The sequence below is a fragment of the Anneissia japonica genome, unplaced genomic scaffold (assembly GCF_011630105.1).
Source record: "Anneissia japonica isolate Jap-2015-1 unplaced genomic scaffold, ASM1163010v1 scaffold288208_len475333_cov186, whole genome shotgun sequence".
Classification (NCBI taxonomy): domain Eukaryota; kingdom Metazoa; phylum Echinodermata; class Crinoidea; order Comatulida; family Comatulidae; genus Anneissia; species Anneissia japonica.
The window spans coordinates 61,506-88,885 of NW_022728199.1; the positions used below are offsets into that span (position 1 = coordinate 61,506).

The 27,380-nt window shown below is 35.8% G+C and overlaps 1 protein-coding gene across 2 annotated transcripts; it reads left to right on the forward strand.

The window, feature by feature from the left end:
* Nucleotides 1-27,380, forward strand: LOC117114038 (ATPase family protein 2 homolog). Of its 2 annotated transcripts, XM_033257570.1 has the most exons (14): nt 1-253; nt 5,303-5,588; nt 6,447-7,069; nt 8,072-8,201; nt 9,104-9,287; nt 10,585-10,716; nt 11,828-11,945; nt 12,553-12,701; nt 13,885-14,094; nt 15,255-15,388; nt 18,696-18,822; nt 24,470-24,634; nt 25,059-25,246; nt 25,630-27,380. In XM_033257570.1, exons 1-13 carry the CDS (start codon nt 52-54, stop codon nt 25,233-25,235), a joined length of 2,637 nt encoding a protein of 878 aa, XP_033113461.1. In that variant the 5' UTR covers nt 1-51; the 3' UTR covers nt 25,236-25,246; nt 25,630-27,380. The 2 variants fall into 2 exon arrangements, with proteins under 2 accessions (XP_033113461.1, XP_033113460.1); XM_033257569.1 differs by having other exon boundaries at nt 25,059-27,380.

The window sequence follows — 27,380 nt, forward strand, 5'->3', positions numbered from 1 at the left end:
CATGAAATGAGTTTGTGTAGGTGATATCTTAATTTGTTTATTTCTGTGAGAATGTCTGCTAAAAAGAAATCACAGAGAGCAGAATGGATTAAATGTGACATTTGCTCTGTGTATATTTACCAAAAAGAGCTTGAGAAGCATTTACAGGGGAGCTGTAGCAGAGAATTGTCTAGGAGGCTCTCGGATCATCTCAATCTCAGCTATGTTCAAGATCAGGTTTTCAACGCCGAAGTATGTCAACAGGTTGAAAAAGGTAGGCCTAGCTAGGATAATTTGCTAGGGTTTTTATTTTACAATTAGATCAGAACGTCTGAAAACGATTCGAAATTTGTCTCTCGTGGGTGTCTGCTCTACCCAAGGCAATGTCAATCAATCAGTGATGTATTATGTATTAATTATCGCCTATTTATGCCTACAATTCTAGCTGGCCTAGGCCTACTGATACTAAGGATTTACTGAGTGGAGCTTACCTTAAAATAATCTAATAGGATATCTTGCGTATAGCAGCACTCTAATTACAGCCTACAGGGCACAGCAGTACTCCAATAGATAGTTTTGTACTTCAATCATACAGGATTCAATACAATACTAAATGTATCTGATAGCATATGCTCAACAGTATCTTGCATGAAATCCAGTGTACGAGTGACGACGATTCCCCGAGGCCTCCTTGGCTGCATACCTGGATGCAGGATATGCAAATACACAGACACTGAGGTCAGGGGTGATTACCATTGATCGGTCTCTCGAACAGACGGCGGCCGTCACTACACTCCTCCTTTACTTGAAAAGAGCTCATAATATCCTGTATGAAATCAGTTGAATAATATATGTGCTCGCTTTGTTGCTGATTGTAAAGGAAGCCCGGTGAACGTACACCGATGCCCTCAATGGGGAATGCAGGAAGTAGTTTTCTTGGATGTTCACTATGCTGAATCATCCAGGTCTCAATAAAATAAAGTTTCCTCAACAAAAGATAAGAATAAAATAAACACTTCTTTGCAGGATACAAATTGAACTAGAAGATGTCTCAATGTTCTTCCAAGTCAGATCTAAGCTCTGCCTGGGATCCCGGCCGAGCACCTCCCCGACTGCTGTTGCTGTCGCCCACAGGAGATGAGGTGCATCAACTTGATGACCTGCCGGTGCAAAATGTGGTCCGCCTGACTCGATCAGCAACCGTCGGTCATATGTGGGTTCTATATGCTGGCATGCCTGAAGAGCTGAAATATGTGGCAGGGAAATGGCGGCGATAGGCATCGGCAATGGCGACGGTAGAGGAATAGTTGTGTAAGAATACTCTCTGCTCTCGCGGAATGCGGAACAGCCTCATAATGTCCAGGGCTTGCGAGTAACATTCCTTTGCTTTAGGGTCCCCGGCCATAACCCTCAGATGTAAGCACACAACCTGATGCTGGTGATGAGCATAGCACCGGTTCAATACCTGTCTGAACAAACTTTCTTGGCAGTACCAATCAGAGGGAGGCCTGGAATGGTGAAGGCCGATTTCCCCTAATATTTTCACCTCTCTCATCCTTGAGAGTGCATAGAGTCGGTTTGCTTCGGATGGATTCCAACAGCAACGTTGAAGTGCAGGTCCCTTGTGATGAAATTGATTTCCCGTGCCGTGGAGTAGGTTTGAGGGTCACAGTAAACTGCAGCGCCTCCCACCACAGACATGAGACAGATGTCACCCTGTGATGGCTCTGCCCGCTCCAGGTCACTGAGTGTAGCCACGCTGCTCCAGTAGCTGTCCACTGGATGGCTCTCCGCTGCAGGCTCCATCAACGACTTCACTGGCAAACATTCTGCAAGTGGTAGCGGCTCCAGTGGTAGCGGCTCCAGTGGTAGCGGCTCCAGTGGTAGCGGAATAGGTGAGTCGACGAGGACGCATTTAACTCCACATCCACCTCATCGGCGGATGATGATGTCACTTGGGTAGGCTTATCCTTTCCATCTATTCCTATGAGAGTAAGGGAATATACTGTATATTTTGACTTGATGTTAGCCAAGGAATTTGAACTGAATTATAAAAGTGCCTGTCCAGGGTTGGTGAGAACTGCAATACAGTGTTCCTTGGGCATCATCCGGCCAATGTACAGTAGTAATTTAGTATACCACACAAGCACTAAAAAACAAGCTTTTGTTCACAGCGCCAATGTAGTAATTATCCTAATTAAACTACATTGGCAAGCCTTTTGCTCGCAGCACCAATAAAATAATTAAGATAAGATAAAGATAAATAACTTTATTTGTCCTTGCAAAAAAAATGACAAGGAAATTCCTCTTCCATTGACATACAAAAATACAGTAAAAGATTTAAAAATGGGAATTCACAAACCACGAAAAACATCAGAAGCCCTACAGTAGAAACAGCTAAAGTAAACAATAAGATAAATTAATACCGCTATCCAGTATTCAGTTACCATTGAATCTAACAACACCTTCATTGTATAAGTGGATGGCATTTGCCACAAACAAGTATCGAAATCTATTACGCTTAGCATTAAGTGCTCTTACAGTAGTCTAATTCCAGACCTCATGAAAATAAACAAATTATAAAGTGGATGAGATCGGTCTTTAAGTATTTTGCATAGCATATTTTAACATTTTTAATATAAATATTTTCAAAATAGTCTAATTCTATTCCTATACATCTTTGTGCCATGTTACAAGTTAGTTAGGATCCGATGTAAACGATCAGGTATCCATCATCCACCACTATGCACTTTGTGGGTATACGACAATAAAGATACAATACGAGGTAATAGTTATTGAGGTTTAATTTCTCAAACAAATGAACAAATGAGCATCTAACGTATGGATGCACAGCGTCAAGATCAATACTACATTGAGACTTGGGTTTCTCGAATGTATAAGCATCAAATGTATGGATGTATGGGGTAAAGAATACTACAGTTTCACCTACATACAGGCATGCAATGCTACTACAATTTCGCATATAAATTATAAAGTAATAATTCTTAAGTACATCTAACGTATAGACATACAGCATAACATAAAGCATTAAGGATATGTTTTCAAGTCCTTTACTAACTACTGGCTTGGCTTGTGTACGCGTCGCTACCATACCACGCGTCCTTTAGCGGCATCCAACCGGCTTAGCTTTACAATCCACAGCCCACGTGCTTGAATCGGTTGAAGCAATTCCTGTCGTCGTACCACAATCGCTCTACAAGGCCAGAACACCCAGGCTCAATCTGTTGCTAATTCCAGGTTATCTCATTCAACGAGGTGTGTCTTTCAGTTCAATCTCACCCTCCAATGAGCAGAACTAGCCGCAATGAGACGATTTCCAGGCTTACACCAACGTTTCACGTTTCGCCCTACTGTAGTAGCCAACGCTGAAGAGACCCACTTCCACCTACTGTACTGTTATATACGCAATCAGCCAAGTATTGAAGGCCATCAATTCATAATAAATTGTTGGAAAGCCAACACGGCAAAATACTCGTAACATGCCATCTTCCTCACTCAACCTCTCCATCTTTTTCTTATTATTAACACCAAAATCACCAAAGGTGCAAACAATGCCAAAAATAAGCGCATTCTCAATCACAGGTTGGTAGAAAAGTTATTCTCTCAACATTTAACAAATTGTAATTTTAGTTTTTCATTAATCGTAACTCCAAGGTTTCACTGACTCTCTCAACATTATTACCATTAATGTCTACATCTTTATGTTCCGGATGTTGCAACCGAAAACCAAAGATAATTTCTTTTGTTTTTACTAATGTTAAGGGTAAGGTAGTTAACCTGGTACCATCTTGAAAATTACCAATTTCATTTTCGTACACGACCGAGTCATTACTAAGATAACCACAGATCACCATGTCATCGGCATATTTAATAATCTTAACATTCCTTGAATAACTGATACATTCGCTTGTAAATATTGAAAACAAAAGAGGAAGAAAGGCGCATCCTTGAGGTGTACCAGTCTACTTGTATTACATTTTGACGTTTTTCCTACTTTAACATGTTGTTGTCTATTTGTTAAAAAACATTGAATCCACATGGGTAATCTTGGATTAATATTCATTCCCATTAAATTTTAATTTTTTAAAAATATTCATTCCCATTAAATTTTTTAATGATCAGGTTATCGCCTATATATACTGTGATACAAAGGATAATACCGAGTGGAGCTTACCTTAATCCAATATGATATCTTGCGTATAGCAGCGATAAATACTCCAATATATAATAGCACAGCATTCCAAATGCAGGGCACAGGAGTACTCCAATAGGTAGTTCTGTACTCCAATCGTACGGGATTCAATACAATACTAAATGTATCGGATAGCATATGCTCAGCAATATCTTGCGTGAAATCCAGTGTACAGTACAAGTGACGAGGATTTCCCGAGGCCTCCTGACTTGCCCTTGTCTGCACACCTGGACACAGGATATGCAAATACACAGGTCAGGTGAGGTCAGGGGGTGATTACCGTTGATCGGTCTCTCGAACAGACAGCGGCCGTCGCTATACTGAATCAAATTGACTGAAAATATTCAATACAAAGTGTGTTCCATACATTGTGGTGGCCGAACTTGTTTGCGGAAGAAACGTTGTACACCGCCTGTCTTTATCTAGCCCCCTGATTCTTAAATAATAGGCGGCCCTCGGGCCAATTAGTTTGGCCCTTGAGAAAAACAAAATAATACAAAAAAAAAATTTGTATTAAAAGTTTGATGAATACATTTTCCATAAATTAAAGACAAAAATGCAACCCCTGGGTAAAGTGCACAGGGATGATTTGAAAATTAGCAAAATCTTAGGCCATATTAGTAGAATAAATAGTACCAAAATCAATCACTGGGTGCTTTCTGTGGTCCTTCTGTGGACAACCAACAAACTCGTTTGATGTAGGGGTTACCCCACTCACATTTAAAATTAAATAAAAACTATGTTAAAATTGAGTGCAGAGGTCTGATGCCTGATTTCAGACCCATGGTAGAAGCCAGATTGATAAATCATACCATAGCTAGGTAAACACAACTATAACTTAGGCTATTTTTGCAATACGTCTCTTTGGTTTCATCGTCAATAACATTCGTACTTATAAAAATATGTTTCACTTTTTTTTTATATTGTCCAGCAAATAATGCATGTCATACAGGACTCTGTGCTGCCAAGTTCTTCCTCTGTGTTTTATTTTGAACACTGTTTTATCAATAACCTTCTTTTTAAGACATTAAGTACTGTAGAGTACACATCAGTTCTTTTGCATTTTTTCTCGCTTAATAATATACCTTGGTGGCTCTTCATTCTTTACAGGTCTGGAGAAGATCTCAAATTCCATGAAAGACTTACTCATTCAGTTAAACGCTGAAACAATGAAGCTCTGCAATATGAGTATCGGCCGTCCAATCACAGTCCATCTTCCAAAGGAAGATGCGACTTTCTCTGCCCTTGTCTGGCCCTGCGCACACTTCCCATCAACCAAGGCAGGAATCAGCGCAAACATGTGTGAAACATACAACTTAAATTCTGGAGAATATGTACAACTTGAAAACTTTGATGATGTCTGTTTACCAGCTGAATACTTAATGCTTGAACCCCAGTTAGTATTATTTTCTTAACATTAAGTACTGTACAGTACACAGTAATATGAAATCTAACAGTTATTTTTCTAGTCAATTTTATGTAAATTGTTTATATTTTTATATCTACCAATGTGTAATTTTGTATAAATCATAATTCAATTGTTACTTCTTGTGCTTTTTTGATATCTTATTATGTAAATAGAATTTTAATGTTTGATCTAATGAATATTATCTTATTTCTAGTTTTATAGGTCTCAACTTCATTTTAATGCTCTCAATTTTGTAATCTTTTTGTGCTTTTTTGTGTTTTTCGGTTTTGTATTTCCGAGTTTTAATGTATTCTCATGTAATTCAGCGTTAATGCTGCCATTTGAGATTGAATAAAATATTATTAAAATATTATTATTACAAATTTATGTTGCCTTCTTAATTATTGCATTATCCTTATTTCATATTTCTTATATTTTAACTGTACTTTATATTTGTTTGTTGGGGGGGGGGCCTTAATATCAGCTCTACATGATGGTGAGCTGCATGGGCTATCCTCATTAAATAAAGTTCAAGTAAATAAATAAAGTTAGTATGAAATAATTTGTAGTTCTTGCTATATAAATATCCAAAGTTGTGTATAAAATGTTCTAAATTCAATTTGCAATGTTTCATCTATACCTATCTTTTTGGTTCATTTTATGTCAGGCATTGACAAAGACTACTGGTGTAGTCAAAATATTTGTTGCTATAAATTTTAGTGTTTCTAATTAAGTTAATATGTTACATATATGAATTTCCATTACTGTTTAGCTGTATTATATTTTATGTCTTTTCTTTAATTATCTCAGCTAAAGCTCTTTGTATTTTATTGTATTATACTTTAGATCAAATATCACAAGCCTGCCCTCTGTCACTGATCTTCAGTGTTTTATGGAATTAAATCTCTCTGGACAAATGTTTGCAGTTGGAAATAAAATTTTAACCTGTTTCTATGGCAGGCCTTGCAAATTTGTTGTAAAAGAACTCAAGAGTGTTACTGGTGAGGTGTTTCGGACAGAGTTAAATTTGAAGGAACATTGTAATAGAACGAAAGATTATTATAATTATAGTCATACAATATCTGACACCTCACTCCCATTATCTGGTAGTCCCGTAATGGACCACACCACAGAGAAAAAGGACGGCTTTGATTTGAATGAAAGTGTTGAGAAACTAAGAGAAGAAGTACAAGATTTAAACATTTCTGCAAATGATGATTTAAAATCAACGTCAACTCCGAAGAAAATTATTTTCACTGAGAAACCTGATTCTTCGTGCTTATCTTTCCTCATTGTGAACGAAAATACAAAAATACATATACAAACTAGTTCAGACAATACAGATCAAGGTAATAGGCCAATTGATGCTGTGACCTATGACATGATTGGGGGTATATCCAGGCAGCTTGGAACTGTGCGAGAAGTGATCGAAGCACCATTGAAAAATCCACAAATCTTCAAAGATCTTGGTGAGTAAAATTGTAAATAAGGTGAGAAAAAAAAAAGGAAAAAATACTTATTTAATGTAAGTGTTTAATTACAACAGTATTTTACTATTTGGAAACTGGAGCTATTTATTTAAGATAATATTGATATTTCATTTTTGTTCAAGTCTTTAAATTTCAGCAAGCTATTAAATATTACACTTGGAAGATTTTTAGTTTTATGAACAATGGACCATTCCCTACACTTGGATATTATTGGTAAGATCCCACAAACAACAAAGAAACATGACTGAGCATTTTTGTGGGATATACCCCACTCCATACTAGCTCACTCGGGCGACAGTACAGCCAGGGAGATGTAAACAATTATTTTTTACATCTCCCTGGTACAGCTAAACCTTCATATTCTCCAAACTTCAGAGCTACAGAACAGTCCACTTCCGCGGTGACTTCAGAAATTTGACAACGGGGGTCTGACGTTTCTGACCTGGAGAGAAAGTACAAAGGGGCCCCTCGATTCAGGTCCTGGAATAAAAAAATATTAGGGATTGACAATTAAGAAATAACGTTATTTATATAGGCAAATTATTTTTTTATATTTTTGATTTGATGGCCTCGTTGTGGTGTCGGACAGTGGAGGGTTCATGCTGTCTGACAGACGGGAAATTCCCCCTGCCCTCCGTTGGTGCCATCGTTGCTCCGCTTCCCAAGAGAAGTTGCTGTGTCGTATGAATTCATGTGTTTTAGATTAAGATTTTTATTCATATTTGTAATTAAGTCTATTTTAATCATATGCAACTTGTAGACTTTTATACTATAATTTTGTCTCATAAAAGAGGACTATATGTTATCCAGTATAAATATGTTCAATAAATAAATAAATACTCCCCTTCTGTAGCTACAGCAGTATAGCTACACTCGAGCTGCAGCTACTATTCTTTTAATCTAAAGACAAACAGTATCTTTATTTCCATAACAGTAATCATCCAGTTAAAAAATGTTTACATCATCATTTTTATATCACAGGTATACAGCCCCCGAAGGGCGTACTGCTGTATGGACCACCAGGCGTTGGGAAGACAATGGTTGCTAAGGCAGTGGCTCATGAGGTTGGTGCTCATGTGGTGGTTATAAATGGACCAGAAGTGATCAGCAAGTAAGGTGCTTTTTTAATGTATTTTTCTAGTTAAGTTGTTTTCTTTTAAGTTATTTGTTATGATTGACGCACCTCCTGAGTGCCGCTGATGTAAATGGTGTCTGTATAGAGTCAATAAGTTATTTGATTTGAAGTATGTTTAAATTTTTAATAAAAAAAGCATTTTTAGCCTCTATATGAAGCTTGAATAATGCACATGTACTTGGCTGTGAGAAAAATTTGTCAGGAATGAATGTAAGATTGGAGGGCAAAAATCTTAACCACGGAGCCACAGCTAGGTCCAGATTTGACAATATTGCTGTTCATTATGTTAATTATAGCTTTGTTTATCTCAATATTGCGAAAATATTACCAACAATGCCTTCTGAATTTTTTCAGCTAAGCCACATTTAGATTGGGCTACTTTACCGCAATATAGCGGGAATGTTCCCAACTATATGAAAAAGTCAGAACTAACCACAGCTGCAATATTGTTATAACACGGCGTTCCAAAACAGGCTTAGTAATACTACTGCAATAATACTGTGCATTGTGGCGTGTGTCTGAAACAAAAGCAGGTCACATTTCCACAATGTTACTTACTTACACCCAACAGCAAGTACACTTGCCAATTACAGGATGAGAATGATGCTTTATAAACCAAGTCTCTTTATGAGGCTTAGGGAGTGGAGTTGATTGTAGTCGTGAGAAAAGTGCTGTTGTGTGAGGAATTGAACCCAGGACCCTGGGATCAGAAGGCAAGCATCTTAACCACTAAGCTATTGAACTCCTCTCCAATTTTGTCATAATTATGATTATTATAATCTCTGCTTGCTTTGATGTTATTATTAACACATTTTTTCAGAATATATTCTATCATAATTTATCTAAATATATTGATTTTAGATTTCATATTTTTCTAGATTTTATGGAGAAACTGAAGCAAAACTGAGAGAAATATTCAAAGAAGCTGCTGCCAAGGCACCAAGTCTGGTGTTCATTGATGAACTGGATTCTCTCTGTCCTAAAAGAGAGAATGTCACGAGTCAGGCGGAGAAGAGAATCGTTGCCACTTTACTGACACTATTAGATGGCATGGAATCTTCGGTATGTAGCTTAAACATTTGATAAATGGCAAATCAGCTGTTTGTAGGAAAAATTCCAAATTGAGTTTTTGGTGTTTTTTAGATTCTGCGTGAATTCTTTTTTAAAACAGTGTTTATTTGATCGAAATTGGTTGATTATCAGTGAAGTAATGAATATTTAATTAATTGGATATCAGCCATGTAGGTTTTGAGAAAACAGTTTCCAAAGATTCCAAAATCAATAGTTTATTATTAGGATTTGTATTTTAGAAAATAATTTTAATATACTTTTTAGTTAGATTTATGAAAGATAATGTTCTAATGTTGTATAAATTCCAGAAAACCTGAAAATGTTCAAAATTCTGATTTTGATTCCCAAACGTTTTGGGTGCTTGTGGGAAATTAGAAATTGCAAAAAATGACGGGTTTTGACAAAGCTGGTTACACAAATTCAACTAATGTAACATCATCACCATCCTCTGTCTAATTTGTTTGCTTGATTAAGATAAATACAATTATAAGCAGACCCTGGTTACCATACAAGCTTCATAATTTGAATTCTAAATCTATGTAGATACTCATCAACACCTGTTCAGCATCTGGTTGAGGGCAGGGGCTTGAGATGAACCATTACACCGGGGTAACCCCCTACATGTCTCGAAAGATGTACTGGGTTCTTTATAGTGCACTTGAGCCATTGTGTACACTGGGCCTATGGTTTATAGTCCTTATCCAAGAAGACTTGCTCCACAAGGCGAGCGTGCCGTTCGAACCAGCACCGACATTATGGCTGTAGGTTATGTGCCCCTGCCTTAACCGCTCTGCAATTTGAATTGGCTATAATATACTTCTAATAATGGATAGTAATAATAATAATAATAATAATAATAATAAACAATTAAAATTTAAATCCTAACTCAGTTAACAATTCCTTGAAATAAAAAATTCTAAACCAAAACCAAAAAATGGAAAACAAATTTTGATAGTATATACAAGATTAGCTGATGAAAGTCATAAAAAAAACACCTGTTATCACCTGTTTAGCGTTGTTTTTTTTTATCTCTGTAGATAATTTTGGTTCACTGTTTCCACAGGCCAGACTACAATAATTGAAATAGGATGGATTTTACAGAACTTCTCGGCAGTTTTTGTTAGTATTGTTCGTCCAGTAAAACATGTTGCAATTAAATTACTTCTTTTCATAAACAGGAAAATAGAGTTGAGCATAGGTATACACTTTTTGGTTGTCTTATGCATAGTGGTAAAATACTTAGACTGATACTCTTTTTTTTCTCTTTTTTCTTTTTGTTTACTTTTAGAATGAAAATGGACATGTAATGGTTTTGGGTGCCACCAATCGACCAGATGCGATAGATGCTGCGCTTCGAAGACCAGGGAGGTTTGATCGCGAAATTGAGATAGGAGTTCCAAATGCACAAGATAGAGCTGATGTGAGTGTCATATAATGATTTATGTAACTTCCCTCACTAGTTTGTTCAATTTGTTTTCAGTTCTTTTTGAAACTCTCTCTTGTCAAATCTTGAGAAAGTATCAACTACTAAACTAAGTCATTGTATTAATAATAATAATAATAATAATAATAATAATAATGCCAAAGATTTATAAAATACCAATTCAAAATCAATGATCAAAAGCACTGACTGTTATTACGCCTGGTCACTGGATAACATACAAAGGCAAACCAACAAAAGGAAAACCTTCTCTGCTCCCTGAGGAGTATACCTAGTCGTGTGTGTGTACTCAGCGCACGAAACTAGTATGGTCAATGCCACAATATCCTACCAGGTACCCATTTATACTCCTAGGTAGAGAGAGACAATTGTAGATAAAGTGCCTTGCCCAAGGACACAAGCGACTTGCATAGTGAGAGTTTTAAACCCCCTGACCTCAAGGTTGGGAGGCCAACAACCAATGCAGCAACCGCTCTTACAGTACATATGTTATCAACTGGATTGGAACAGTTTAGATTTTTTCGATTTACAAACTTTTTGGCTGCTAAAGCATAACCAGACAATTTTAAGGGTCTATGCAAAGAATACAAAAATAGTATTATGTGTCAAAGAATTGACATGAAAAGTTTTTATTGTCAGTAGAAAGCTTAGAACTTACTAAAGTGTATACAATAAAATGAATATTTCTTAATTACAGAATCTACTTACTCATTAACTAAAGTTAGTCTGCTTGTGGTTCAAGATGAATGTACAGTTGAACTTGCCTAAGTCGAATCCATAATGCCATTGCAAAATTATTCGACGTAGATAAAATTTGACTTACAGATTGTCAATTAATGGAAAACACAATAATTTGGCATATAAAAGAGGTTCGACTTAGAAATTATTCGAGTTAGGCAAAGTCGACTTAGGCAAGTTTCACTGTAGTCAAAATAACTATCAGTCAATCAATCAACATGGATTTTTATAGTGTCAATATCAATGGCAGATTGCAATGTTCAGTGTTGCTATGACAATGGTAATACTCAAAGTGCACATTAACTAGACTAAAGAATATACTAACTAGAATAAAGTGGTTTTTTTTTTTCAGATTCTTACAAAGTGTTTACAGAAAATCAACCATTCCTTATCAAGCGAAGATATTACAAGTATTGCAGATTCAGCACATGGGTATGTTGGTGCGGATTTAAAATCTGTATGTAAAGAAGGTACAGTACTACGATACGATACTCCTTTGTTGCCATTTTAACAACATGATAAAAAATGCAATTAGTGTTGATTGATCCGATAGGAAAAAAACAGTGCAATTCCGAAATATAAAAAGTATGCATAAATAGATAATAAAGAAAAACATTCCTTGAGAGATTCATATGGGTGGGTGGGGGATCTCAGGATCAAGAAGAGACTACCATGACCCACCAGCTGAAAAGAAAAGGGGACAGCGCTGCCCTGAATCTGAAAAACAACCAGAAACTAAACATCAAAAGGTGAAACCAATCTGGGAGTCACAGACACAGAAAATATCTGACTGTCTGCTGGTGGATCACAATGAGTCCCCAATCACCCGAGAAGGTCCCCATTCACCAATACAAGACATACATACTAACAAGCAATCTGTATTCAAGCATTAGTTTGGTGGTTAAGATGCTTGCTCTCAAGTAAAACTGGACCCTCTGGAAAAACATCGTGTATCTTTTTCACATGTTCCCAATTCTTATAGTAACTGATTGTCAAAAGATTGGTGCTTGAGACAGCTTTACATACATATTTAAAATCAATATTTAAAATAAATGCTTTTTTTTTTTACCTTTTCAGCTGGCATGTATGCTTTCAAAAGACATTCCAAATCCCATAATGCATCTGGAGGACTGTTAGCCATTTCGGTTACCATGGCGGATTTTACTCTTGCTCTCCAAGATGTCAAGCCAAGTGCAATGAGGGAGGTTGAAATTGATGTACCAAAGGTTGGCTTAAGTTTTATTTCCTTTTTGTTTTGATGGTGTTAATATGGAGCCTTACAATGGTTCAGGTCAGGTTCACACCAGAGCCCTAGTATCCGGACCGGGAGCTAACCCATAGTGCTAACCGTTAGCACCCGCGTGAGAATGCCCGATTGGTTAGCGCTCACCATTACCAGGATCTGGATGTGCTATTAGTTAGCGAGCGATATACCTGTTAGCAAGTTTTGTACGTTTCCATCATCAACAAATCACACATAAACACTTCTAATTTCCAGATTTATATTGGAAAATGATCCAATCATCATCTTCATGATTATCTGGAAAGAGGATTTTCTTGTATGAACACACAGGTGAGCGCGTATATTTTTAATCGGGATCCTGATAACCATTAGCTGCAGTGTATGAACATAGCCGTATTGTTCATGTTTTTACCCTCATGGAAGGGTGCCAACGGTGCGATCGCACCTACCAAAATTTCATAAAGAATAATAATTATTTTAGTGTTTTGTTGATATGAATTACAGGTAAGATTTTTAAGGTATGAGGGTTCAATTTCTGGGCACAACCCCAGTCATCCGCCCCAGTAAATGCCAGTGAAGAGAGCATTTTAAGTTGTTAAAAAGTAAATTTATGTCATCTTAGATGTTTTACCCACTGCTTCAAAAATAATCATTGAACGTACATTGCATATTGCATATATTAAGATGTACATATTAAAATATGACTTTTTCAATTTATGTTTTCTACAGTGTTTCATACTAACACAAAATTACTGTGCAATACATGAACAATTTACGCCCTTATGACATTATGCAAGGTAGACAAACTAAAAATATACAGACCACTGCAGTCATAGTTCGATTCTCACTGACATTGAGTTGTTTTTCATGTATTTTTTTTTTTTATTTCATAATTTTCTTTAGTATGATTTTATTTTTGATATTCATTTATTTTTTACTCCATGCTTTTAGAAAGATTTTTAAATTTTTGTTGCAATTTCAACATCATTCATTCATTATGGGAATTAGGAAAGGCCCTATGTTCTGTTTTATAAACAAACATAGTAATTCTAGTTGTTATTAATATTTTTGTTATCAGTCTTAATCTTATGTGCTTCCTTCTGGCACAGAAGAAGGATGATTTAGGGTGTGTAGAATTTTATATTGTATATTCCTAATTTCTTCAGGTCTATTGGTCTGACATTGGCGGTCAAGAAATTGTAAAGCAGAAATTAAAACAAGCTGTTGAATGGCCACTCAAGCATCCAGATGCCTTCACCAGAATGGGTATAGCGCCACCAAGAGGCATTCTCATGTATGGCCCACCAGGCTGTTCTAAGACTTTAATTGCCAAAGCACTTGCAACAGAAAGTGGGCTGAATTTTATTTCAGTTAAGGTGAATTTATGTCCATCGATAATAGTTTAAAGGAAAAAGTTTTCTTCGGAGAAACATGTGCCCACCACCTGTCATTAGACGGCACTTAAAGCCAGGCTCCGGAGGAGAAACATTTCTTAAATATTCAAAAATCTATATCTCATTAACTGCTCATCGAGTTTTTCTTCAAATATGGTTTTTGTGTCTTAGAAAAATCAGTTTTACAACGTATCAACATTTTTTTTTTTCCATAGCCTTGGCTTTAAGATTGGCAGGCAAAAAACATTAATTTGCCAATTTTACTAAAGTTTGTAATTGCAGTTTGTATTAAAAGCACAATTGTTACCATTATCCTAAACTGTACATCCCTCTCACCTGAACCCACCATTACCCTGGTAATTACCATTATGTTGCCATAAATAGTACAGGTAAAAATCAATGTTTTGACCATTATTTTCATTTTTTACTTTTTTAAAAGCAACTTTTGGGTGTACTTTGATCTTACATTTTGCATTTTCTGCAAAAATACTAGAGCATTTCTTTTAAACTATGTTTTTGCACAGACTCATTTACAACATTGTTTACTTAAATAACGGCTTTAAAAAGATGAGTAAATTGTAAATCAATGCGCAGTGTTGCCAGAAACATTTATATTTTTCATAAATTTATTTTCTTTTTTTTTTTTAACTCAATCGAACACCAATCTACAGCTTCACTACCTTATTCAATTTTAAATGTGAATACACAGCTGTCTCTTTGTCATTGACATACTTATCTTTGAACTTCCAGGGTCATAAGTTCAATTTAACCCAACGACATCTCAAATCCCAGAGCCTCGTAACGTGGTTATAGACCATTTTCGTGAAATTTGAAATTAAAGTTTCCGATAACCTGGCAACTACCACTGGGGGACTTCCTATGCACTTTGCACTACGTAGTTACCAGTGTGTAAGTGGCTCTGTATTTGACACTAGCTAGCTGCTCAGGCTCTAGGCTAGGCTGCTGGAAGCCCCCCAGTGAGTTATGAGACATTGGTGGCGCTGATAAATGGTCTATAGACCATCGAGGCCCCAAATCATCAGCTTGATTGAAAACTTTCAGTAAATATGGTAAAAAAAAAACATTTAGCAGCGATGTTCAGTAGTTTTAAAGTTTGAATTTATACTCATTCTCTTTCGTAGGGCCCAGAGCTGTTCAGTAAATGGGTGGGAGAGTCGGAGCGGGCAGTGAGGGAAGTGTTCCGCAAGGCTAGGCTGGCATCCCCCTCAATTATATTCTTCGATGAAATTGATGCACTGGCAGTTGAGAGAAACAGGTTGGTATGAATATTCTAATTTTTACATTGAATACCCTTGTATCAAAGATTGTATTGTTGAAAAAAGCATGAAATTTATCCACTTATTGGCTTAAAACGTTGGTAATAATTCTGAAAAAGGTATTCGAACGTGTACAGGTCCGGAGTGCAAAATGTTTATTATAATTTATATTAACTAATAAATAACAATTATTTAAATGTGGACATGTATTCACTACAATAATAAGAGTAACAATTTTCAATCTTATAATCAATTTTACACAGAGAGTGTTACGTATTGACCTAGGCTGCTATGGTTAATAACAGGTACGCTTTCACCATTAAAGGCTTCTTCTGAATGAAGTGACATGTACGAAGCACAAGCTCCTGTAGTCCAAACACAGTACTGTTTCTATTTTTAGTATGCGAGAAATTTACTCTTGATGCTGTTTACCTTCCCAGCATATGCTGGCACCCATTTATATTTGGTGGAGACAGACAAAGGCAGACCAATTTTCTTGGCATATTTTAGCTAATTTGCATATGTATGTTCCCAAGGTGTGACCGAGGTGTGATTTCTGGAATTTCATCCCCTCTTTATATGTATTTGATTAAAAAAATAAAAAACCTTTGTTTTCAATTTGTTTGACTTCAAGTGCTAGATTACCTAGCCTAATAATAGAGATGAGAAACTGTAGACCATTCAAATAAAATGTTGGTAATAATTCAGAAAAAGGTATTCGAATGTGTACAGGTCCGGAGTGCAAAATGTTTATTATAATTTATATTAACTAATAAATACATGTATTCACTACAATAATAAGAGATGTGTAGGTAATTTTATACTTAATTTGTATTAAAAAAAACCAGCAAAAGTATACAGGCAGGGTGTGCAACTGGACAGATATGTTAAAATGTGCTGTTTTGTGTCTACCTGTAACTTTCTGTCAACTCATATTTAATTTACTATATGTCAAATATCTTTTTTTTTTAGTATGCTTGTAATAGAATAATATTTGTTCGTCAAAGCATGCATTTGTTACTGGCAGGCAGAACATCAAAATATATAAAGCACTATATACAAAAGTTCTATTATATAGACCAACAATGGCAAATATTGAAATAATGAAAGAGTATATTTATATACAAATAAGTACATCAAAAAAGGCAATAACATAGGATTATGTAAAGTATCAGCTGCAAATATATATCAAAACAATAATTATGCACAAATAGATAACGTTGGTGAAATAGAAGAATTCGAAATAGAAGGAACACAGATGGATTTATAGATGGCGGCTCCAGACCACTTCAGCCCAACCATGGTTTGGCCTTAGCTACAAAATTCAGTGGCAGATCCAGGAATTAGAAATAAAGGGGGCCCAGGGAAATCATGATACTAATATAATTTTATTTTTGTCTATCATAATACATAAAAGTATGTATTTTGAAACTCGTCGGAGAACATTAAACTTTACAAAACATATCAAACTGCATACTAAACCTATAATTCAAATGAAATGGGCTATATAATAGAAAAATACTTTTAGTATACTGTAGGCCTACAGTGGAAAATATTGAAATAATGAAGAAGTATTTATGATTAAATAAGTTTTGTTTACAAAAGTTATATTAAAGTATTATTATTATATATTTTACACTTTTATGAGTGATCCTTGTGTTCAAATCGAATAACAAGCTGATGGTGTATGTCTTAGCTTAACTTTTTGCCTGCCACACCCTTTTCATACTTGTTGCCCATTTGCCAATACATGTCTACGTATCCAAACATGTTTTTCAAATTCTATTTACTTACAAACCATCATAATTTCATGCCTTATAGTACCACTGAACATTGCATTATTATGATTATTATTCATTGTATTTTCATTATGGTAATTATCATTATTTATTTACTTATTTATTTTATATACTTTATAATTTATATTAACTAGTAAATACATTAATTAAAACAGGGACATAGTTATTACTTCATAATAAGATTAACAATTTTCAATCTGATAATCAATTTTATATAGCTGGAGTTATGTATTGACCTACTCTAGGCTACTGTGGCTAATGGCAAGTAAGCTTTCACCATTAAAGGATTTTTGTATGAATGGAATTACCTGTACGAACCATGAGCTCCTGTCGACAAAACCCAGTACCGTTTCGATTTTAATAGTGCAGCAAATTTATTCGTAATGAGAACTTGAGTCGACAATGAGAATTGCCAGCACCAGATTTAAGTTTTCTTGTGTGGCAATTTTCAGGCTGATTTAATATATATTTTAGAGTATTATATATTCTTTAGGACAGCAAACTACTTTATGTTATTGCATTTATATCTTTTATTTCCTGTTTTTAACCCTTTCGGAAGTGTAAAGGATGCCACCACATGTATGTACGTATCTTTGTAAAACCACGCCCACCTGCACAGTGGTAAAATCCTACTTAACAAAGACGACCAGTCGAATAGAAAACTGGTAAATACTCGACAAAACAAAATGGCTGCATAGTTACCGCGATACACGCTGCGTAGTCAAGGCTGCTTCGGATTGTGGCAGTATAGGTTTTTCGTTAAAAAAAATGTTTTCATCCAATTTTTGAATTATGTTAGCATTCAATTATTTTTTAAATTCAATGGGGGTAAATATTATAATTTTTATTTTCTGAAATTTAATCTAAATTATGCAAATGTTGTTGCTAAATTGACTAATCAGCCATATTTTTTTTTGGTCACGTGGATAACTTAATGCTGATTAATGCATTCTGGTTATGTTAATTTTCGTTGTCAACGAAGTCTATTTTACCAACCAGTCGAATGAAAATAATACTACGAAATGAACCAGTCGAATAGCCCATTACCTATAATGAAACACAGTGAATATGTATGATAATAATATTTTTAGATTATTGCATACATGTATATTCCCTGAACTTTATTGTTGTTAGGCCTCGGATGCTGGTGAATTAAAGTGCTCTGTATTATTTATGTTTGTTGTGGCACCCTCAGCTGTTAGTTGAGTACACTCAGCGATTCCAGTTAAATTGTTAATGTGTCATGTTTTTGTAGTGACATTACTTCCACTTTTTAAACACTAAGAAAGTCAGGAAATTTCGGGTTGGACTAGTGTTGTATTTGGCATAGCTATAATGTTATTAGAAAAAATAGATGTCATACCATATATTTTTTTTGTAATATTTGAACACTGTCATTGCAAAGTGATAGAATTTGATTTTACTGGTGCTACGGCAACCATATGTTACTAGTTTGCAGATGCATTGATAGAATCAGCATATTAAGAACACGATCTTTCAATTTCAGCTCGTCCGGTAGTAATAGCGTAGCTGACAGAGTACTCGCCCAACTGCTGACGGAAATTGATGGCATTGAGAAGCTGGCGGATGTCACGATAGTCGCTGCCACAAATAGACCAGATATGATTGACAAGGTAATGCATTCTGATTGACACAACCAATTGTGAAGCCTTCCCTCCGACCTACTGCTTTCACTTCCTTTTCTAACCAGTATTTGCTTAATTGTACCTTGAATAACCGTATTTTTAGCCTTTTATTTTCTAACGTAGATGGCTTGAGCCAGGAGCAGTGCCAGTGGATAGGGTGGGGCTAGAGCAGCTTAATACCCCATCAGGCAGGCCAATCCCTTGTCATGCACACTTGTCGGACAATCAATTTTATGGACAAAGAGCTCAATCACCAAGCGCATAGGGGCTTTTTTTCACATGATGTGCTATACAAATTCAACTATCATCATTTGCTTGTTTACATTGAGAGTAGCGGTATTGATGTACTTTCACGAAATCGCGATTATCTCTATCAAATTCTTTCTAAATGTATGATGTTTTCTCACAGCCAAAATTTACTTCTTTCCCAATGAATAGTGCTATTGTATGGCTAGATCCAGGGGTAAAAAGGGGAATAGCCACCCCACTTTTTCTAAAAATATCCCTAAGTCTAGACTAGGCAAGCCCTTTGAGCAAGTATTAAGCAAAATTGCGTTCCTAAGTCCAGGTGTCTTAATTAAGAGTGCACCCTCATACTTGCCCCAGCCATGTATTTGCTTTTCTCACATATAGGCCCCATTACTCAAATCATGCTGCTGCCTATGTCTTCATTATCGTCATCGTATTAACACAGGAAATATTTTTGGAATTTGAAGAAATTTAGTGTCAATAACAGACTAGGACTATCACAATGCATTTCTGGGCCTCTAAGAAAAAAATTTCCTCCAGCTGTTTACACTACGTAGCCACCCCTGATTTTTTGTTCCTACATTTCAAAAGTGATTACTTTTTATGCTTCTCTTTACTGAATATCGACGCTTCTATTTGTTGTGTAGAATGGCGGAGAACGCTGTCTTGTAATGATAAGACTTCTGGTATAATGTAAAATGCTTCATTATGCTAATAGTAAGTTTTTGGAAATGTGTGCTGACTAATGAAGCATGTGGGCAGATGTTTGTTCTTAGGGAAATTAGGCCAGTTTTAGATGCTAGCATCATTAGGGAATTCCTAGGAATCATAAGCTCAAGCAATGAGTCCTCATTATTATGGCTCAAATATGCTAGCGATTGATGCTCTGGCAGATAGCTTCATTAATTTTTACTTCTGGTTAATAATGCCAAATATAAAAAATAAACTTGTCAAAACAACCTTTTCAAATGACTTTATTCCTATGCCTGGCTGCATTGTTTTTTTACCATACAGTTAAGGCAAAGAATACAGAGGGCGCTATTATTATCATTACCTCCGCCAACGAAGTTGGCAGGAGGTTATGTTTTTGCCTGTTTATTTATTTAGTTATCTATTTGTCTGTCGGCATATTTGTTGTGAACAGCCTACAGTCCATAGTTTTTATCAGAAATTTATCAAACTTGGCCACAATGTTCCTTTACCAAAGGAACCTTTACTTAGGAACGCAATTAAGATCTGCCACTCAAAATAAACTCATAGTTCCTAAATGTAACACAATTAATCATGGTAACCTATCATTCACGTTTTCATCTACATATTTATGGAATGACCTTCCTGAGGACATAAAAAATTCAAGTTCAGTTGAAATTTTCAAGAAGTCCCTTAAAAAACATATTTTTGAAACATTTATTTATTTGTCTACAGCCCATAGTTTTGATCAAACTTGGTCACAATGTTCCATGACCAAAGATCTCAAAGTTTTTGAATGTTGAAGGGTAAGTGTTAAAGGTCAAGGTCGCAATCAACAAAAAACGATTTTTTTTTTTTTTAAACAGTTTTTATCAGACATTTGTCAAACTTGGCCACAGTGTTCCTTCACCGAAGATCTGGAAGTAACTGAATTTTAAAGGCCAGGGTCAAAGGTCAAGGACACTATGATCGGGGGGGGGGGGAAACTTGTGTAACTGTTTGCTGTATAGACGTGTTTGTGTGCTTGTACATGCTTGCCGGTAAAGTGTAAACAAACATTCATGACCATTAGTTTCAAAGTGATATATGTGAAAACTGTTTGGTGTAGAGGTTAGATGAGTGTTTTCCACACTACCACATCCCAATGAGTCTAATTTTTTTAATGGGGACAATATGTGGGGTAAATTTATACTCAGGAGAATTATGATGTGGGCGGAGGTATTCATTTTCCTAGTGCCCTCTAGTATTAACTCTATTTTGTGAGGGTGGTGTATTCAGCCTTAGTAGATGATCAGTTGTAACCATTAATGAATACAAGACAATAATAAGGAAGATGAAAGAAGTGAGACCTATGAAGTTGTTATTAATTTACTAAAATATGAAATTTTTCTGAAATTATAAATGAATTAAGAACAATTTATAGTAAAAGTAGCATATTACATATATCACTACAGTATGCAAGTAAAAGTATTAATTAAATAGTAATACAGTATAATAAAATAATTGAAATAAAAAATATTTCTAAAAATATTAAATGAATAAAGTATATTATTTAAATAGTAATATATCAATAAAATAATTCTTGGGAGAATTTCATCTAGTGTTTTGTTGAATATACTGTACTGTGAAAGTATATATGCTATGAAAGTATATACTGTGAAAGTAGTCATTTGATAATGGTAGCTGTTAGCGACCAAAACTGTCATCTAAGTTTCAAAAAACCTTTAGTCAATACATTAAAGAACCTTTCACAGTATAATAAAATAATTAAAATAAGAAATATTTCTAAAATATTGAATGAAGTATAAGTGTAGAATATATACTTTTGTAAGTATAAGTGCAATAATTAAAAAGATATAAGTGTGCATGTGTGTGTTGGCTATATCAGTGACCGAGCCAGGTATTCACTGATGAGAGGTCCTATTAAGGGACCACGCCTATCTCAGCCCACCATGGGCCACACCTAGCTCAGCTCACCATGGGCCATGCCTACTTCAGCCCACCATGGTTGGACTGATATAAGCAGACTGTAAAAATCAGTGTTTTTCCACTAAATGATTGACTCCTTCCCAAGCTGTGGAAGGGCCTTGTTTCCATACTCATGGATGTAGTTATGGTGGGTGAAGGTAGGTGGGGCCACCCAGCCTTGAAGTTTTCCACCCAGTCTAAAGCTATTTTCATGGCCCTCCACCCACCCTTGTTAACCCACTTTTCCATCCTTAAAAAAATCCACTCTTATTATTTAGAGTTCACCAAAGTTATCACCCAATCATTCTTAAGATGTATATCACCCACCATTACAGTAGTTTTCTACAGCTACATCCCTGCATACTGGATCATTTTGGTGAAGTGGAAGAAATTATATTAAACCTCATTTTATTCAAACATGTTTTTTTTTTAAGGATTTGAACCCATGACCCTGGGATTGGAAGGCATGCATCCTTATTACCATAACTCCATTATGGTGCTAGTTGAGGCTACAAATTAGCTTAGTTCAAGTAGCTAATTGCATTAAAACTGTAGTAAGCTTATTCATCATTTGTTTGGCACTTCTCTGATCACAGTCATTTATCATCATTAGGTATTGCTTCCTCTAGTCTCTGACACTATCTGATGAACCAAAACATGACCAACTGGGCCTCCAGAAAATGGAGACTGATAAATGAGTTTGTAATGGCATTTAAATGCCATGTTGTTTGTGCAAGTTTTACTTAGTTGAGACTGTATGTGAAAGGTTATCAGGACCAAGGTGTTGCATTTCCATCCTAAGATTTTCTTTCATGTTTCATTTGTAATTTATTTTATTGATTCTATTATTACCACTGTTGCCAGGGTGATATTAAATGCCCCACCCCCCTTTTTGATGCCCCCTTGAGCACTACTGCAATGGATTTGTGTGCTTTATAAATCTTATTATTATTATTATTATTATTATTATTATTATTATTATTATTATTATTATTAAAGAAGTGCAATAAAAGGTGAGATGTCATGCCAAAATGAGTCTTGTTTAATGCAATGATGCCAGGTCAATAAATATGAAGTGATATTTTGACAAAATTTGGGTTTCAGTGGTTCTGATATGTTTAACATGTAGCACTATATTGTACAACAGCAAATGTTTTGACTTCAGTCACAAAAGTTAAAGGTGTTTTGAAGCACATTTTATCAGTTTATATTTTTTCTAAAGTACGTTTTCAGACATGATTTTGAGAATGATCTTACTCCAGTTGTACTCAACCTAGGAACCTGATTAAAAAAAATATAAATCCAGTTGTACTCAATCTAGAAACCTGATTCCAAATAAAATATAAAACTATGTGATATCACACAATTATTACCAGTTTATTCTCCTAGATTGACCTAATCTTTCTGCCTATTGATATATCAGGAACAGCAGAAAGTAATGTTTCCTTATGAAAGTTTAGTATTGTCATATTTGAGGTGTTAGGTGGAAACCTCAGGCTTAATGGGCTTACTGTCGGAAATCCTGGGCTAATTATAGTTTTTTCCTGCGAGTTTTTGCATAATTCAAGCAAGATATAAAGGAACTTATGTCGCAATTGTTAACATCTGTTGATAAGAATCTAGATTGTGCGTTGAAGGACAATATTAGAGAAAAACTAACAATGTACAACTTTCATTTTCTAGAGGAAAACTGAAACATTAGTGGTGCTTTCTCCTGATATTACTGTTATCTCCTAATGGGATAAACCTTATCTTAAAATAGGATGTGGTGTTCCAATTCCAGTGTTAAACACCTTGTAAACTTGATACCCCAATGTTTTGAGGTTTCAAGATTACCTCCTACCCCAAAGTGATTGACAACATTAGATTATTGGCTTAGTATTAGAGTTGGCAGTCTTATGTGATCACATGTAGTTTTGCAAGTTTTCCCCACCGGAGTTTAGTTACTGGACCGGTATCTGTTTGGTTCCTAGTCTGCCCTAGGGTATATTATTATTATTAATGTTAGCCGCCTTTCATGGAAAGACAAATGGCCATCAGAAAGACAAAGCTATCCTGATGATTGCGTCACCAGCTATTAAATTAGGTTTTTAAGTGTAGGTGGAATTCATCGACTGAGTCGGGAATGTCTAATGCATCGGGTCTGCTACTGCTAGACTGCAGATAAAGCAGCCCAATTCTGAGTCAGAAGACATAACCCCTTACTTAAAAAACATCATGCAAGAAAAAAAAAAATTAAAATTAAATCTAAACTACTAAATTACCCCATCTTATGCTACTACCATTTCTATAATTGCCACTATACATCTATTGATGCAGGTGAAACTATCAGTATAAGTATAACTGTCGCTAACATCTTTACTGTGTTCCAAGTTATGATTTAGGTGTTCTATAATAAATTTGTCTTGATAAATTGTGACTTGGAGACCTGACTGTATTTTACAACTGTACAGCAAAGATATTATAATTACAAGATAGTGTTCTCTGCGATTTCTGCTTAAAGATTCTGTAACAACGCAATGTAGGGCGCCCTCCCTCAATTACAGTTACTTTTGAACTTTGACATCTGTGATCTACTTGCAAATTCTTAAACAACCACCATAGTCACAACTAGGATGCCCTCTCTCAATTATAATTACTTTTTATGCTTCTTTTTACTGAACATCGATGCTTCTATTTGTTAAGTGTAGAATCGTAAATTCACAGTGACTTCTACTTTCCTCGTCAGGCATTGATGCGTCCAGGTCGTCTTGATCGCATCCTCTATGTACCATTACCTGACCAAGCAACTAGAGCTGAGATACTTAAAATCAACTTCAAAAGAATGCCAATTGATAGAGACGTTGATGTCAGTTCTGTCGTCGCTCAAACTAATGGTTACTCTGGAGCAGAGGTGAGTTTTTCAGTTACTGAATTTTGTTATAGGCCTATTGTATGCCTACTTGAAATTAGGGAGACAAAGTTAGGATGGGGAGAAAATGCCCCTACCTTGCAGGAACGCATCTGCCTTGCCACGGCACACTTTTTAAAAATTATTTTAATTATTATCCAGTTTTGGATAAAACTGATCATTCAGGGCCTCATTAAAACAATACATACAATTAAAAACATATAAACTACACATCAGTTAAAATATTTTACATTAACAGTATCAAACAATAAAATTAATTTATTAAGACTATCAAAGTTGAAATATATGTGGAAACAAACTTTTATTTAGATATAAATCCTGTGAGTTTCTATTTCAAATGAATTTGTATTTTCAGTATTATGAATATTTAAAGGAACCTAACCTATCCGATTGCTTCACCTCGCAGGTAGTGTCCGTCTGCCGAGAGGCAGCGCTGTATGCCATGCAAGAGGACATTGACTCTGAGGTCATTCGCTCTGCACACTTTGCTCTAGCCCTGGACTCAGTCAGGCCTAGAATTACTAAAGACATGGTCCAGTTCTATGAAGCCTATGAACAGAATTGTGGTCTGCACTCTGTTTGACCTCAATGCAGGTAGAATAAACTCTTCTAAGAAGCAGCCTAAGCTTCAATAAGAGTATTGGTGGTATTGCCCATTGGCTGGGGGCCAGCTGGGCATAGGGTCCAAGCTCACCAATTCTTGGAGATTTTTATTCCTATTTTGAATGGTCATATAGAACTGTGTACTGCAGACTTCTCAAGTACTATGGAACTTCCGTAGCATGCAATTTTGAGCAACAAGTTATATCTTGCACTCAAGGCAAATTATTAGGTGGTACAGAAATTTTCCATTTACTACAGAAAATCTGAAGACATAGTTACGGAAATGCATTTTATGAACTTGAGAAATCCGGTACTGTACAGTGCAAGTACAAATCATTTGCATCAGCGATGGCCTGATTTTAACTTTCTTTCAGATCAGTCTGTGCGTAATGGTGTGATATCCTGGTGTGAGAACTGTGATGCAGGAACAAAGCCTTTAGCTGTGTTATACACAAGACTTGCCAAGTGTCATGCATCGGTTGCATTTCTGATTCCCAACCTTGAGATCAGAGGTTGCTGTACATTTCGCTTGTGTCCTTAGGCAAGGCACTTTCCTACGGCAGACCTTTCAAGTCTCACACATCAGGCGGGAGTCTCGGGCATTTAACTTCGACCTCACACCCTTACGCGAGGCCTACCGGTATATATTGCATGCATTCCAGAATTTCTTCAAATTATATTTTTTTTATGTGCTATTTCTCAAAACAAGCAAACAACATGTACAAACATGACGATCATCGCTAGCGATCCCATAGTGATCGTCGCTGTGTTTGACGCGGCCTCAACAGAAACTGAAGTAAACTAAATGGGATATCAAACTGGGACATTGTATCAATATATACACTGTAAAGGTGTATGTTATATCAACTGTTTTTTCTTTAAGGTTTGTGACCTCTCGCATAATTTTCAAAAAATGCCCAATCTCAAGCAAATTCAGAAGAAATCTCGAGCAATCCAGTGTAAGCTGTCATTCGACCCTATTTTTACCCCTCCTGTTATACTCCTACACTTTTGGAGTCCTGAGGAGGTCGGCTTTACCCACCAGAACTAGAATGTTTCAACCTTTATTGGGTCATTTTCAGAAATGATAAAGCATTATGGAATTCTCCCCAGGGAGCTGAGTATGTGTTCCATATGTGCTTGATCCAGTGACCGGGGGTAATAATGCGAGGCGCTTAGAGGCCTTGTTGGCATTAAGCATTATATAAGTCTAACATATTATTATAACATTATTATTAAAATCACAGAAAGAAAATGTTTCCCTATGGCTCCAGTGGGCGGATTCAAGGGGTTGGGGGGCCATGCCGGCCCAGGGCCCCTCCCCCTAAATGTTTCAAAATTTTTTTTAAATTGTGAAAAAAAGAAAATCCTACTCAAATTTTGAGTCTAAGAGTGCCATTTTCAGCCATCTAGAGGTACAATAATCAAAAATTTTTTTTACCTCAGCCCCAAGTACTGTATAGACCCTCCGTCTGTGAAAGCCCCTGTCTGGGCCCCCCTCTATTTCAAATTCCTGGATCCACCACTGGGTCACATCTGCATTTGTAAATAAATGTAGTTGACAGCCATAGGCCTACATTTCTTTACTGCATAAGCTCATACAGTACATAACGCTATAATTTACAAAATAAGTACTAAATAAATAAATGAATCTCCCAAAATGGTAATTTTGTTTATTTCATTCATGTTCCCTACATTTATGGCCATCTAGGATTCTAGAGGTGCTATATTCTTAAAATGTTCTCACCTCAGCCACAACCATAGTGGGGACAGCTTCCAATATGTAAGTGTCCCATATTTTTTCCCATAACCTTGACAGGTTTCTAATCTTATCAAATGATTACACAAAATTGTTTTAATTAATATCTTTAAAATATTACCAAATGATTTTCAAAGTATGTTTATTAATTTCTTTAAAATATAACAAAGTGTGTGAGAAATATAGGAATCTGTGAGGTTATATTTTATTCATAGGGAAAGTGTACTGATCAGTTGTCTCACAGTGACATTGGACAACCTTATTGAGGTTTGGTTAGGTGTTAAAAATCATGATACCATCCCACTGTTAAAATACTGGAACTATAAATCCTCTACAATTTTAATAAATATGTTATTATACATATGA

Bases quoted from the DNA above. Each gene is read 5' to 3' on its own strand.
- LOC117114038 (XM_033257569.1), top strand. From the start codon at position 52: ATGTCTGCTAAAAAGAAATCACAGAGAGCAGAATGGATTAAATGTGAC. The intron at 14,095-15,254 runs GTGAATTTATGT...TCTCTTTCGTAG, and splicing joins TGAATTTTATTTCAGTTAAG to GGCCCAGAGCTGTTCAGTAA. The intron at 24,635-25,058 runs GTGAGTTTTTCA...TTCACCTCGCAG, and splicing joins ATGGTTACTCTGGAGCAGAG to GTAGTGTCCGTCTGCCGAGA.